Genomic DNA, 16456 nt, shown 5'->3' on the forward strand with positions numbered 1-16456 from the left:
TTACATGTATTCTTGGACTGCCATAGCTCACATTTTTATTAATGGAACAAGATTTATGAGCCAGCCAGACTGCCCACCCCCCAAATGTCAATCTATGAATCTATGGGTGAGAGAGAAAGCACAGTTCACTTACTCGTTTTTTCCATTATGCTTACGCTAGGTCCTGTTATCTCTTGGAGTTGTGTATAAACACTGATTTTATGCTCTGAGTCAGGCGTAAGTCCATAGAAGCAATGGCTAGATGTTCCTCCTCCCACAGTGGTTTCTTGTTTCTTCCCATCTGTGATGAAAAGAAAATGAAAAGAAAAATACCTAAGGAGATCATTTGCCATTGGACTTTTTATATGCATGGCCCATGGTGACTCCATCAAAGTTGTCATAGATATGTTGTGGAAGGGTAGCATATAGACTGAATTTTGACAAACTCAATCATAGTTTAAATCCATAATTCACTTGAGAAAGGCAGTTTGGCTTGCTGGATAGAAAGCTGACCTTGTAACCAGAAAGTCCTGGGTTCAAGTCTTGCTTCTGACACATAGTGATTTTGCCACCCTGAGAAAGTCACTTCTTAGTGCTTTGGGCAACCGTAGGGGGCCTTAGTTCGAAGAGGTAGTACTGACCTGGATTGGTAGCAGGACTTTCCTCACCCAGGAGTTTTCTATTCCAATGAATCTCTGACTAATCCCTATCCCTAAGGAAGTTTGCAATGAGAGGAATCTGGAGGTGATGTCTCTGTTGACCAAAGAATCATTTTGGATCACCAGTTTAGCCACTGTGTAAGTGTGGATTCTAGTACAATCCAGCTTTCTTAAAGTAGGACATACCTGAAGTCAGCCTCAGGTCAGCCAGTCAATAAACATTTATTAAGCCCCTACTATATGCTAGGCACTATGCTAAGCACTTTGGATACTAAAACTAGGCAAAAGACAATTTCTGCCCTCAAGGAACTCACAATCTAAAGGGGGAGAAAACAAGCAAATATGTACAAACAAGCCATATATAGGATAAAGAGGAAATAATTAATAGAGAGAAGACACTAGAACTAAGAGGCATTAAGGAAGGTTTCCAGCAGAAGGTATGGTTTTAGTTGGGTTTTAAAGAGCCAGGGCATTGAGGTCAGAGGTGGAACAGTCTTCTGTGTGTTAACACAGAGTGGGGTGGGAAAATTTGTTCCAATATGATGAAAATTCCCAGGAATTCCTACCAGCCTGTATAATGCAATAGAACAATGGTTTTGCAGTCAGAGGACCTGGGGACCACTTACCAACCTGTTTGACCTTGGACAAGTCATTTTACTTACTAGGGTTTTAGTTTCTTTTTTTTTTGGAGGGGCAGTTGGGGTTGACTTGCCCAAGATCACACAGCTAGTTTTGTGTTAAGTGTCTGAGGCCGGATTTGAACTCAGGTCCTCCTGACTTCAAGGCCAGTGCTCTATTCACTGTGCCAACTAGCTGCCCCTGGACTTAGTTTCTTTGTGTGTAAAATGAGAATAGTCAAACTTACACCACCTACATTGCAAAGCTGTTCTGAGAAGAGTTCTTCATCAATCTTAAATTGCTACAGGAACACAAGTAGTTATTATTGCCATTACTATTAAGTTGGATCCTATAGGTGATATTCTCCTTTATCATAGAAGCATCCCTAGGTGGCACAATGGATGCAGTGCTAGATTTGGAGTTAGGAAGACCTGAGATCGAACCCAACCTCAGATGTGTACTAGTTGTGTAACCCAGGACAAATTACTGAATTTCACTGGGCCTCAGTTTCTTCACCTATGAGAAGGCTGGATTTGATGGTTTCTAAGAACCTTTTCAGCCCTAAATCTATGATTCTTCTGTAGCAGTAACCTACCAAAACAACAAACTTCACTGAAATTTAACTGAAAAGTGTTTCAGTCAAATTCTTTTAGGTAAACATCAAAACCAGCAGATTTGGAAACAGAAGAGACCCAAGAGAATGCAGCCCTCATATTGCAGATAAAGGATAGCTGGGATTTGAACCCAGGTCCTCTGATTCCCAGACTAGTCCCCTTTCCATTGCATCAGTATATCCAAGGTCATAATTATTTTGATTTCATAATTAAATACTGAAAAATGGTAAGGCTGATGCCTATTTAAGCCTCAGCCTGAAGATCAGTACACAGAATGGGAATAATAGCTAATGCTGATATAGCACTTTAAGGTTTACAAAACCCTTTGTAAATGTGTTATCTCATTTGATCCCCACTGGAACCTGGAGAAGTAGGTGCAATTACTACTACCTCCATTTTGCAGCTAAGGAAACTGAGGGTACTTGTCCAGGGTTACACAGCTAGTAAAGTACCTAAGGCAGTATTTGAATTCAGGTCTTCCTCATTCCAAGTTCTAGGCCTCCCAGTTGCCTTGTTGTTGAGTCATTTCAGTTGCACATAACTCTTCATGACCCCATTTGGGGTTTTCTTGGCAGAGACACTGAAGGGATTTGCCATTTCCTTCTTCAGTTCATTTTACAAATGAGGAAACTGAGGCAAACAAGGTGAAGTGACTTGTCCAGGGTCACACAGCTACTAAGAATCTGAGGCCAATTTGAATTCAAGCCCAGTGTTCTATGAACTTCCAGGAGTTCCATAAAGTCTCAGAGCCTTGGGAGCCTGCCCTGAGTAGATTCCTTTTTTGCTCTGATTACTAGACTACCTGGCAGGACATCCTTCTAGCTTTCATGTGAGTCTATGAAAGGCTCCTGACATCTACATTGCACAGTGCCCTGGATTCAGAGTAGAGAGAATGAAGTTCATGTCCTGGCTCTGTCATTTCCCTCTGTGTGACCCTCAGCAAACCCTTAACTTCTCTATCCTTCATTTGGCTGATCTAGAAAATGAGGCAAATAATACTTGTCATGCTGCCTACCTCACCTTACAGGACCAGATGAGATACTGTATGAAAGGAGCTTTATAAACTACAATGTATTATTTAAATGTCAGTCATTTATTTCCTTCTTAAAAAAAAAAAAACCCAAGCCTCTTGGAAGGCCTAAAGACTACTTCAAATTTTCTGCATTTTTCATTCCTTCTAAATTCTTCTTGATAGAATGCCTTACATTTATGCAGTTCCTTATACTGTATTAACATATTTGCCATGCATACTGGATAGAGGGCTAGCCTTGGAGCCAGAAAGACCCAAGTTCACATCCTGTCTCTGAAACAAGCAAATCTTTTAACCTCTCAGGATGTGCAGATTCTAGGAAACAGTCTAGGATTCTAAGTTGAAGAGAAGGTATCAGCCTTCATCAATGGAGGGAGTTTTCCTATTGGGAGTTCCCAAAACCAATGAATTCACAGGTCCGGGCCCTAAACCTTTATACTTTTTAGAAAGATTTCCTATGCCCTTTTCTTATCTGATGTCCAAAAAAGCATGTGAGGTAGGTTATACCTAGCATAGCACAGAGGGGAGAGTATTGGATAGAGAGACAAAAGAAGTAGGCTTAAATCCTGGTCTGCTACCTGTTATCAGTCAACGGCTGATCAACAAGTGTTTATTAAGTACTGACTATGGGACAGAATATGTGACTTTTTTATGATCTTGTATAAACCACAACTAGGGAAGTGAGGTGGTGCAATGTATAAAGTGCTGGGGCCTTAAGTCAGGAGGACCTGAGTTCAAATCTGACCTCAACTGTGTGACCCTGGGCCAGTCACTTAACCCTGTTTGCCTTGGTTTCTTCACCTGTAAAATGAATTGGAGAAGGAAATGGCAAACAGACATTTGAGGTTATCTAGCACAAACCAAGCTTGAACAAGAATCCCCCTTACAACATATCCCACAAATGGTCATCTAACCTTTGTTTAAAGTCTTCCAGTGAGGGTAAATCCCCTATCCTACTATGATTTTAAAGTTTCCAAAAGCTTGCCTGGTATGATCATAGAACTAACAAATTTCATAGTTGTGAATTGAACCTAGACATCTAGGGTCTTTACCAAGAAAACCCCAAATGGGTTCAAGAAGAATCGGACACAACTGAAACCATGAACAACAAGAAAATCACACAAGTATTAAGTGTAAAAGACAGTATTTGAACTCAGGTCCTCTGACTCCAAATTCAGTGTTCTTTCCCCTCTCAAATGTTGTGAGGCTCCTGCTAGAGTCTTCTTTTCATGGGATTAAGGAGGAGACATATTGAATCACTTATAGTACCCAGAGGTATCATTTCCCCTTTCATTTAGGTTAATTCTCTTTATAAATCCTTGAAAATACAAGATAAAAGAGATTTTTTTTGTTTCATTTTTGACCAGACAAAAATATATTTTCCAATATTGGACAATTATGATTGATACAATAAAATTATTAAGAAGTGATTTCTGGACGTTTTCCAAGACAAATAAAGTTTACGAGAATGGGTGTAGAGGCCGTGTTGTTTCTGGCCTGTATGATCCATGCCTACTGGCCCTGCATTAAAGCAAAACATTGTCATTGGTCAAATTATGATGGATTTCTCCAGTGTCATGTGCCAGAAACACGGCCTCAGATGGAGCCACCGTTTGCCCTTTGGGACAGCTAAAAATTTTCACAGGCCAGCGTGGAAAAATGCCATCTTTGTAATACATTTATGCTTTTATTCTTTATGAGCTGAGACCACATAAATTATCAAAACTGTGGTAACAAATGTTGATGGTGCTACCAATGTGACACACCAAAAAGTACTGGTAACAACAGCTCAAGTTGTTAAACCTAAAATCAATCTCTAGGGACTGATCATATATAGAGAGCCTGAGAAAGTGGGCTGCTAGAATTTTATGTTTTGAAGTCGAGCCTCTCACCTCCTTTACTGCTATGACTTAAATTCTGAATATTACTCACTCAACAAGTTTAGACTCAGGAAGAAGTTGTTCTTCATATGAGTTATTTTATCTCTAGATCCCAGAAAAATAGAATGATACCAGAGACTTTGAATTATAATACCATGTTGTTTAATTTTTTCACTCATGTCTGACTCTTTATGATCCCATTTGGGGTTTTCTTGGCAGAGATATGGAGTGGTTTGCCATTTCCTTCTCCAATTCATTTTATAGATGAGAAACTGAGTCAGTTAAGTGACTTGCCCAGGGTCACACAGCTAGTAAGTGTCTGGGGCCAAATTTGAACTCAGGAAGATTACTGACTCCAGGCCCGACACTATTTACTACATCACCTAGCTGCCCATACCAGAAGGTAAAAGGGATGGCCAGGTACTCCATTCAGACACAGAATGAAGATCATCAAGTCATGCAAGATGGAATAGTTGACACAGTTTGATAAGTTGGGAATGAGATAAGTTTTAGGGTAATTCTATGTTCTCTCCCTATTGATTAGTCATCTCAAAAATAGCTCCTAAAACAGAGCAGAACCTCCAGAACAACTTTATTATTGGCTTAGTCTTTTTTTTTTCTTTTTCTTTTTGGATGGGGGAGGGCACGGAAATTGTGGTTAAGTTACTTGCCCAAGGTCACATGGCTAGTAAGTGTTAAGTGTCTGAGGTCAGAGTCAAACTCAGGTCCTCCTGATTCCAGGACTTGTGCTCTATTCACTGCGCCATCTAACCACCCCGTAATTGGCTTAGTCTCATAGGGGTCTCTGAACCATCCCCTCCCAGCCCCACTTTGTCCCTGGGGTCTGATTCAGAATGAACCAAAGGCAAAGAAAGTCACTATCTTGAACCTGTTGTCTGTCTTCCATTCTAGAAGAGGACCATGACATCAGGAAGGTGATGATATGATTTGCAAGTGAATTAGATTTAAGTCACCAGCCTCACTTTCTCCTTCAGAGCCATCTGACTTCAGTGACAAAATCTAGATCAGGACAATTGGAGATGACTATCATCTTGAACCTAGTCTGTGACCAGCTGTCCCAAATTGGGCTCATGACATTGTCCCTCTTGAAAAAAAACTTTTATTCTACCAACCTCTTTTTGCTTGAAAAAAAGGTATTTCAAATTTGCAAAACACCAGTTTTTTTTCTTAAAAAGATTTAGAGTTTTATAAGTGCTTAAAAAACAACAACACAGTCTTGTGATGTCATCAATATGAGAAACTTCCAGTGAGGATTTCTTTCTACTAATTAAGATTAGAACCTACCCTGTAATTTCTAATTTTAGAGAATGGGGGAAGACACAGAGATTATATTGCTTGCCCAGGGTTACATAGGCAATATGTCAGTTATCTGATCCCAAGTCTTCTTCTCTCCAAGGCCAGCTCTCCCTCCACTCTGATACCCTACCTCTCTTTATAGGCACTACCAAACTTAAACCTTTCAAATGGTGAAGAACAATACTTTAAGATAAACAGGCACATAAAAATATTTTGAATTTCAGTTTATCTGACTCTCTGTGACCCCATTTGAGATTTTCTTGGCAAAGATGGTTTTCCATTTCCTTTTCCAGTTCATTTTACAGATGGGAAAACTTAGGCAAACAGGCTTAAGTGACTCGTCCAGGACAGATTTGAACTCAGGAAGATGAGTCTTCCTGATTCCAGACCCAGCAATCTAGCCACTGCCCAATACTAATGAGCTTGCCCCTGGCACTGTTATTTTGTCTCAAAAATATATATGACTAGACAACAGGGGATTAGGACGGGAGGGGGGGGGGGGGCGAAGATGGTGTTTGGGGAAAAAAAAAGCAAGACAGTCCCTGCCCCCAAGGAGTTTATATTCTAATGAGAGAAAGGGACTGGGGAGCTAAGAAACTGGGAAAAGGTGGGAGCAGGAGGGGTCTTGATACTAATGTGATGACATGGCTGGAGATAGATCTACAAAAGAGGCTTGAGCAAGATAAGGCCCAAAGGGATCTACCACAGCTAAGGATGGCTCCAGGGGCCAAGAGATCACCTCATGTCTTCCTGTTGTAAACATTCTCAGTGGTGGTGAGTGATGTCATTGCTTCTAAACAGCTGGTAATTCTGTCTTAGCTTCCTGTGGAAGAATGGGCTCCTGGCATCAGAAGACTTTCAAGGGTGGGGTTAATAAGACAGTGAAAACATCCTATCTGAAGCTAGTCACCCAATCTGACCTCTACTACTGCCACAAAAGGTTCAAATATGCATTTCTCCTTTTTTCTTGAAGCTACTGATAAGAAATGATTGCCAGTGAGTTGATTTGCCACAATAATGAAGAAATGGGCTTCAGAGTGAATGAGCTGTGGCCTAATAGAATCACAAAATCTTTTAATGTATTAAATGTTAATGAGAAAATGAACAGAACTTTTTGTTCATTCTTGTTCAATCAAGACTGCCTCCGATCCGCTGAAGACATTTCTGGCTGCTTCCCCATTCTGCTGAGGAAGTACAAGTTAGGTTAACTCCCAGATAAAGAGGAAGTGTGGGTTCAGGTTCCTGCCAACAAAGATCTTGGCTTTGAAAACAGCTTATTTCTTTCAGGCTTTCAGATTACTGTTATCTGTTCATTGGTTACATAGTACAACAAAAAGACCCAATCACTGATCCACAAATAAGCTAACTTTTTCTAGGAGATTTGTACTTGTAGATTTAACTGATTGTATTTGTAGTTAGTTTCATTCATCTTTTGAACCATTATATTTGTTTTTTAAAGTGGTGACTGTCCATATAAATCAATTTCCCTTCATTTTAACCTTCTAAATACTGAAAAGTGAATCTATCTTTCTATATATTTATACACACACATATATGTATTATATATGCCTACATACACACAGAAGTGTGTACTCACATACATGTATATGTTTATAGGCAACCAAGTGGTACAATGAATATAGTACTGGGCCTGGAGTCAGGAAGACCTGAGTTCAAATCTGGCCTCAGACTTTTACAAGCTGTGTGTCCCTGGGTAAGTCACTTAACCCTGTTGGCCTCAGTTTCCTCATCTGTAAAATGAGCTGGAGAAGGAAATGGCAAACTACTCCAGTAGCTTTGACCTAAATGGGGTCACAAAGAGTTGGATGTGACTGAAAGGAGTGAACAACTACATATATGTATGTATGTGTATATGTATGCATGTGTGTATGTGTCTGCATACATATACATATGTAGTATGTGTACATGTGTGAAAATATGGTATGTATACACACACACATATACACTTACACTTCATCTTGGTGTTGTTATTTACTATGAATGTCCATCACACCCTTCTATCAATTGATAATGACAGAAGAACCCCTTCTCCTTATCCACTAGTTGTTTTTTTCCCATGGGGCTGCTAGGTGTCGCAGGGAATAGAGCACTGGCCCTGGCATCAGGAGGAGTTCAACTTTGACCTCAGACACTTGACACTTACTAGCTGTGTGACCTTGGGCAAGTCACTTAACCCCAATTGCTTTGCCTTCCCTCCTACAAAAATTTTTTTTCACTCTGTTGGTACCCCAGTGAAGTCTCTGCAGACTTTAAACAAATATGATGCAGTAAAAAGAACATTAATCATGGAGTCAGATCTCAACTAGGTCACTTACTATTTGTGTGACCTCGGATAAGTTACTTCACCTTAGCCTCAGTTCCTGCATCAGTAAATTGCAGCTAATACTATGCCAATAGTTAATGGCAACTTGGCATTATTGTTAGGATCAGATGAATGTTATAATTACAAAACACTAAATGAAGAGGACATTGCTATTCTGCTTAATCATATTAATAATAGCAAACTCCTTTCCCTGTACAAGGAGTTTTTAGTCCCTTAGAAAAGGAGATCGATTCTAAGAAAGATTGAGCAAAGAAAATAATAAACAAGCCTTATGTTTACTTGAGTACTACAATCCCCATGAGAAAATAAGTTCACATTTCACATATCATGTAGGTAGTTACTTGAACAGGAGGGAAGGAATATCGTCACCCCCAAATCATGAGGAAAAGTGATGTCAAGAGAAATATAAAACTAAAAAGCAGATAGCCAGACAGGGTGCAGGCCCAAGAACAGTGACAACTTATTGTATGTGATACCAGTCTCCCCAGGTAGGAGCTTGCTGAGCTGTGCGGCACCACAGGCAGGGTGCTAGATAAGGTGTCCAAAAGACCAGAGCTCAAATTCTGTTTTGGACACATATTAGCTGTGTGACCATGGGACAATCAATTAACCTATCTGAGCTCCAGTGTGTTCACCTGTAAAATAAATATAATAATAGAATTATATTATATATTAAAATATAATAATATCAGTATAAAATATTACATGTTACATAATATTATAAATTATAATAAATAGTATAATAATATAATATTATTATCTAATATCTAATATATCAGTGAGAGCTGTGACTGTGTCCTGTGTTGTTTCTATCCTCTTTGCCCTCCTCACCTCCCACTTCTCACAGTATCAAGTAAGGTGGTAAGCACAGAGCAGCTGACTGGAAAGCATTTGTCAAACTTATCATCTTACCTCTGCGATTCTCTATGGCGACCCTGTAAGCAGTGGCATGACTGTGAATTTTCCACTTGACACATAAACTATTTGTCTGAATTCTTTCTGCTTCAAGATCTGTCACTCCCAAGAACACTAGAATGAAATTGAAATATTAATATCTTCACTCTGTGGGAAACGTCTTCTTTTACAGTGTCCTATTTGTATACAAAATGCAAATTTTTTAGGGTTAGATTTAGGGTTCCAAATACAATTCTGGAATTAAATTCAAAATAAGGTAATACCTAGAGTGCTCCTTCATTCCATAATCTAAGGAACAGAAGAGTACCACGATACAGTAATGAACAAATAAAATACAAATATCAACAAAGGTATCAAAGAAAAATTCATTCCATTGGAATTGTTCTCTCCAAAGTTACCAGTGATCTCTTAGTTGCCAAATCCAATGGCCTTTTCTAAATTCTCATTCTCCTTGATTTCTCAACAGCCTTTAACACTTTTGGTCACCCATTCCTCCATGATACTCTCCATATTTGGGGGCAATGATCCACCCAAAATCTTTATTGAAGGCCAAAAAGCCACATAGAAGTCAAATAAAAGGCATATTAACAAGCAAATTATTTTAAATTAAAAACATAAAAAAGCAAACTAATGAAATTAGTTTGGGGATTTAAGAATGACATATCAGAAGTTTGGTCTGTTTTATTTAATGAATAGGGAATATAAAAACTTTATATCACGACAATGATAAATATTTAAATATACTTCATCAATTTTGCAGATATTAATGGATTGTTGTGTATTCAAAGAGTAAGGAGGGAGATGACTGGGAGTTCATGGCAATGACAAGTCCCAAATTTGCAGGACTGCATAAGACCCCTACCAGAGAAGACAGGTTTAAGTGAATTAAGTTCCTGGAATGTGAAATCCTTTAGTAGACAGCTTAGCAGCAGAATAAATCTCCCTATGGCACAATTTTGACTAGGGCTAATTCTTGCCTGCCTGACAGCAGACTCTGTCAAAGAATTTGGAAATGTTTACCTCACTTGGAAAATTAAAGCAAATTTTTTTTCTACAATTTTTTTCTACTTTTATTACATCCATCTGTGTTCTGTGTAATGCCAATCTACTCTACCAATGCTGAATATTAACTACTTCCCTGCCTTACAAGAGTATAGCAAACACTAAATAGGCTCTACTCTGTTCCACTAATGAAGTTTTGGATGTTAACATCATTTCTTACAAAAGACCTAGTTCAAGAAAAAGAAAAAGTCCTTTGGGAAATATTACCCAATCAATGAACCAAAAGGTAGGATTGCAGTGGAAACCAATTTGCAAAGTTATGTCTGAAGACTGAAACCAACAGGATGTGAGACTTACAAGTCTTCACTTCACTTGTCAAAGCATCACTGAAGCCAGAAGGATAAGAGGCAAACACTTTCACATTGTATTCTGTTCCACTGACAAGGTTTCGAATCAGAATGGTGTTAATATCATTCCCCACAAAAGTCTCTAATGCTTGGCCAGGAACTGAAAGAAGAGGAAGAATGAACTTTAGTAATCAAGGAATTGGCAGAAAAGGAAATAACTTGAAACTTACCTAAGGAGGCAATGTTACTTTCAAACACAATGACAAGATCAAGTAGTTATTTGAAAAAAAATGGGCAGAGCAAATTGATCTTTAAAAATGTACTTACTACTTATGGGTTTATAGACAATCCTGTAGCCCTTTGGTGGTGAAGATGGGGGATCCCAAGTAATTCGCAATCTGTTATACCATTCATCTGAGACACGTAAATTGTGGGGACCAGAGAGTGGCACTAAAATGGAGAAAAATATTGGCAAAATATTACAATCATCTATTCTCCTTGTGTAGCTGTTAAACAGAGAAGTTAAACTGTTTCAGAAGGTGGGAAAAGGAAATGTCAAAAAAAAAAGCCCCCTTTATATAGGCCAATAACAAAAGAATGAGTACTTGAAGTAGTTTGTCTTCCTAAGAGTCCAAGACACTATTTCAAGAGAAGCCCCCATCAGTGAAACCCAGCCTTTAGTAGGTACCAAGAAGTAGCATCTACACAATTGATTCATCTTGGGGAGAGCTTTAAGGGATTCTTAGTAATTTCTAAGATATCTTTAATGCTTTAGATAAGCTATTAACAGTCATGTCCAAACCCTTCATAGGGAGATGCTTCCACCCTATACACTCATGAAATTGAACAAAGACCCTCCTTCCCATATCCTCCTCCTATATTTCAGCTGATAAAAAGTCAAAGCTCATTGCAACAATCTCAAAATAACTTTGTGCTGAAATTTGGTTGTGGCTAATACTGCTTGAAAAAAATAGCCATCAATAGATGCTTAGGTATCTTTTTATTCTATAAAGATGTAGTGGACAGTCTGTTATTTCCTTTGTTTGGTAATCCAATTCAGTTCAGTAAACAGATATTGAGTATCTACTGTGTGAAATGTACCATGTTGGGTTCTGAGTATGCAATGACTAAAAGAAACCCCACAGGCAAGGATGTTATCGTCTACTGACTTTGTCTTATAGTACAAAGTAGAGTGTGATAGGGATAGAGATTCAGAGAAAGTGTTCTAAAAATGTGAGAAGATAATAAAGTCATATTATCTACAATACAACAGAAATATAAATAAGTGATGCTTAATCTTAAAATAGGCTGTTTGGCTTTTAAATATAAATTAAATATAAGATAAGGGAGCTCAGATAAGAATCAGGGGATACTGGTAAGAGTGCTCTCTGGAAACATTGTATGTTCTGTTCCCTGCCCCACTACTGCTTGATTAAGGAACTGGGGACGTTCCGCCAGAAGAACAAGTTCGCTGTCTTCAAGTATTTAAAGAGCTATTATGTGTAACGAGGAATAGATTTGTTATTCTTGATCTGAGAGGGCAAAGTTAGTGATCATGGATTGAAATTATAAAGAGACAGATTTAGGCTTGATATGAAGAAAAATTTCCAAACAATTCAAGGATCCCAAAGTACAATGGACTATTTTGAGAAATGGTGGATTCTCCCTCACTGGAGAATCTTTCCAGAGGAAAGTGAGATGACCACTTGTTGGGTATGTCATAGACGGCCATCAAGTTCAGGAGTAGGTTGACTAATGTGCTGTTATATAAGTCTGTGATTCTGTGTTCTTCTCCTTTGTCACGAGTCATAATAATATCTTGGTATCATCAAAATGTTAAGTCAGGTCATGTAACTAAGGAAATGGAAATGACCTAATTAAGACTCAGCACAACCAAATTCCATTGAACTAGAGACTGATACATCTGTCTTAGATCTAAAATAAATCAGGCAGCAGTTCTAAAATGTAATGTGCTCTTTTGTGGGGCATTGTATTTTTTGTATTTCCATTTACATTCTCTTAGCCACTGATGAAATGATGGTACTATTAAATGCAAGAGTCATTGCAAATTTTGTAAGCCAAGTAGAATCTGAACAGTTGAATTTTCCCTTCTCTTTCCCTTTCTTCCCCTTCCCTTCCTTTTCCTTTCCTTCCTTCCTGTCTTCTCTCCTCTCCCTTCCTTCCTTCTTTCCATATTCTCTTCCTTCCATTCTCCTTTACTCTCTTCCTTTTATTCTCTCTCCCTTCCTTCTTTGCTACACTCTCCTTCTCTCCCTTCCATCCTTCCTTTCTTCCCTTCTTCATTCTTTCTTTCCTTCCTTCCTTTTTCTTTTTTCTTTGTTTTATTTATTAATTTTGGTTTTATATAATAGTTATTATATAATATTTATATTATATTATATTTATATAATAGTTATTTCCAGATTTAGCCTGTTTTCTCCCCCTTACCCCACCTTCTGCTGTCCCCAGTGAGCTTTTCCTTATAAACACCTGGAAAAAAAAGACAGTTAAGCAAAGTCAAGCAATATGGCAATAACGTTCTGGCAGTAGATGCAATATTGCACACTCAGAGTCCCTCACCTCCCTAGTGAAAGGAGGGCAGATAGTTTCCTCAGATCTTCTCTGTAGACCAGATTGGTTATCACCATTAAACTGCATTTGCCTTAACTTGGGGTTCTTTTAATTTACATTACTGTAGTCATAAAGTATATTGTTTTCTTGGTTCCACTTACTTCATTCTGCATCAGTTCATATAAGTCTCCTCCAGTTTCTCTTAATTCTACATTTTCACCACTCCTTATAGCACAGTAATTATTCCTTATATTCATAAGTCACTATTTCTTTCAGTCATTCCCCAATGGAGGGACACTCATTTTGTTTCTACTCATTTACTAACACAAAAGAGTGCTTGCTACATCCTTGGTATAACCAGAAGAAGGATCTCTGGATCAAGGATAGAATCAGCTGCCTCAGAGAACTCCAAACTGCTTTCCAAAATGGTTGGATCAATTTATACCTCCACCAACAGTGTAGTAGCAGTGTGCCTTTCTTCCCACAGCAGCTCCAACATTGACTATGTGTATCTTTTGTTATCTTTGCCAATTTTGAGGAGCTGAATTTTTAACTGATTCACAAGAGAAATCCACACATTGCCAGACAATGTATGGTGTCAAGTGGAAAACTCAAGTTCATACTACCATCTACTTAATGCTAGCATAGCACAGATATCAGAATATACCTAGCTGTTTCAACAGAAGTATGGATAATATGCTTCTGAAAAATAATTTTTAAAAATTTCATTTATAAAAATAATAAATTTTTAATCAGATTGCTATCCAAGGGTGGAAGGTTTATACTCACAGGTTTTTCCAGGGGCTGACACACTGACTCCTTCTCCATCAGAATAGATGGGAGTCACAGTGACTTTGTATTCAGTATCTGAAAGCAGAGGCTTGAGAAGAAGTTGGTTCTGTTTTCCTGGAACCATAACCTAGATTGAAAATCAAAGTTCCACATTTATAAATCTGGACTTTTCTTCCTAATCTTTCAATATGAGCAGAGCCTCTTAGGCCCTTGACATAATCAGAATTGAGAGTTGCATTGAGGGAGAGGAGAGAAAAGAAAAAGGGGGCAAGTACGAGATATATTTTCTGTCTGCATCTCACCCTCATGGGCACCTTTTGATTCCAACCATTAATATGGAAGGTTTAAATCTGGGACTCTGATGAGTTGTACTGAATAATACTCTTCTCTCTCTATCCTAAACCTTTGGAAATCATCCAGATCCAAATGACTAACATTCTGTATGAAAAGCAGGTGTTTGTGGCTCTTGGGGAGGTCAGTTCACAACATCAATCTGCTGTCTTTGTGACTCAGTATAAGTAGTCCCTTGAAAATTCAGTCTTTCATTATTTTGTTATCCCCTCAGCTATAACCCAATCCCAGGATTTGCTTGTTTCAATCATAAACTGGCAGGTGTTAGCTGAAAACTAGAGCACTACACACCCCATGTAAATCTTCTGAGACAGCAACTACCAAAAAAAAAAAAAAGGGTACAGGCTGAAAAAGCTGAAACTTTTATATCTCAGAAGGGTGCTTCCTAAAGACAAATACCACCTCACTATCTCTCTAAGGAGCTCCAAAAATAAAGTTGGTTGAGGTGTTAGGTACTCAGACCAGAGAAGGAAAGTAAAAGTGAAGTTTCTACAGGCATCACTATAAGTAAACTCTGACCTCTCAAAAATTCTCTCTATGCCAATCCCACAATAATTTCTTCTGGTCTTTTCTTTGTCAGTCCTCCTGCATATCACCTGATCAGTCAAGAAACATCATTTTTTGGAAAAGATGCTGGGCTGCCAAGCTTTCCTGGAAAGGGTTAAGGGAGTCAAAGGCCAAGGACAGCTGGAGTTGCTCCTCAAAGGAAGGGCCAGGGTAAAAAGCCAGCAGGCGTAAGCATGGGGTTTGGCTCCGTTGCTCTGCCTTTGGATGAGAGGAAACCAATAAATCACGAACTAAACCCTAGAAAGCCTTTAGTTGAACCCTGAAGTGAATGTAGCTCGGATTTGGTTAAGCCTGCAAAACAATACATTGCTTTTTATGTGTATGTACATATATTATAATATATATGTGTATATCACATATATGTATATATATATAATATAAATAATGAAAAGAAGTCGAACTTGGGTGACTTTATATTGCTTTGGGAAGTCAATTATGTGCCCCTCTTTAGGAAGGCATAGGGAAAATGCCCCTGGTTGTAATTAGTTTGGGACTTGGAAGTAAAGTACTAGAGTCAAAGAGAAAACTTGGTCAAAGCCTTTAGGAAACTACAGTAAGGGTGCTTAATTCCTTCATCCTTAGACTAATTTGACCTCAAGCATAGAAAATGGAAAAGTTTTGGTTTGGCCCAAATTGCATTATTCATTGGATGTAGTTTATTCCAAGACAATTCCTTTCAACTTTCTGGGTTTCTGATTCTGTCTTAGTCTGCCTCTCTCTGTCTCTCGGTCTCTGTCTCTCTCTCCCCTAATAAGGGAATTCTTTCCAGTTAATTTTCAAACAATCCACCCTTGCTGGTGTACCAGAAATTAAGGTCATTGTGTGATCCATTATTTTGTATCTCCAAAACTGAGAAATATTTCACCTTGGAACCTATCAAGATTCACACCTGGAAACCATTATCCTTAGCACCTGGACTACTGAAAGATGGTCAGGGTATTTTCTGCCTCATTTAGTTGTCACTTGCAATGTGCAGCAACAGCGTCTATCAGGTTTTTTAACACCCAAATTATTTTACCTCAACTACACACCCAAGAGTAACATTTAAATTTCCTCCATGAATGTCCACTAGTGTCTCTTCCTTAGTGATTGATTGTCTAGCTGGATAAGCTGGGCAGCTAGATGATGCAGCTGATAGAATACTGGGCCTTGAGGAGACTCATCTTTCTGAGTTCAAATCTAGCCTCAGACTAGCTGTGCAACCCTGGGCAAATCACTTAACCCTGTTTGCCTCAATTTCCTCATCTGTGAAATGAGCTGGAGAAGGAAATGGCATACCACTACCGTATCTTTGCCAAGAGAACCCCAACTGGGGTTGCAAAATCAAACATAACTGAACAACACTAGTTATTGTTTCTGGACAGATCCCACAACAAGATTCTCATTTTCAAATGGGAAGTGAATTGAGCCCAATGTATCATGACATTTTCTGAAAGAGAATTTCAGCATGAAGGAATGCTATTCCAAGTC

General features: G+C 38.6%; 1 protein-coding gene across 3 annotated transcripts in view; it reads right to left on the bottom strand.

Annotated features, from left to right (window-relative positions):
- Positions 1 to 16456, bottom strand: part of COL14A1 (collagen type XIV alpha 1 chain) — a 253970-nt gene that overhangs the window by 112763 nt on the left and 124751 nt on the right. For all 3 annotated transcript variants that reach the window (XM_069081354.1, XM_069081352.1, XM_069081353.1), the window contains exons 20-24: positions 14066 to 14195; positions 11033 to 11155; positions 10716 to 10865; positions 9354 to 9470; positions 134 to 280 (exon numbers count right to left, since the gene is read on the bottom strand). In XM_069081354.1, the coding sequence (XP_068937455.1) occupies positions 134 to 280; positions 9354 to 9470; positions 10716 to 10865; positions 11033 to 11155; positions 14066 to 14195 (667 nt within the window). The remainder of the gene's footprint in view (positions 1 to 133; positions 281 to 9353; positions 9471 to 10715; positions 10866 to 11032; positions 11156 to 14065; positions 14196 to 16456) is intronic.

This window comes from Petaurus breviceps, unplaced genomic scaffold (assembly GCF_028583685.1).
Source record: "Petaurus breviceps papuanus isolate PSGF00001 unplaced genomic scaffold, PetGlider_PUasm1.0 98, whole genome shotgun sequence".
Classification (NCBI taxonomy): domain Eukaryota; kingdom Metazoa; phylum Chordata; class Mammalia; order Diprotodontia; family Petauridae; genus Petaurus; species Petaurus breviceps.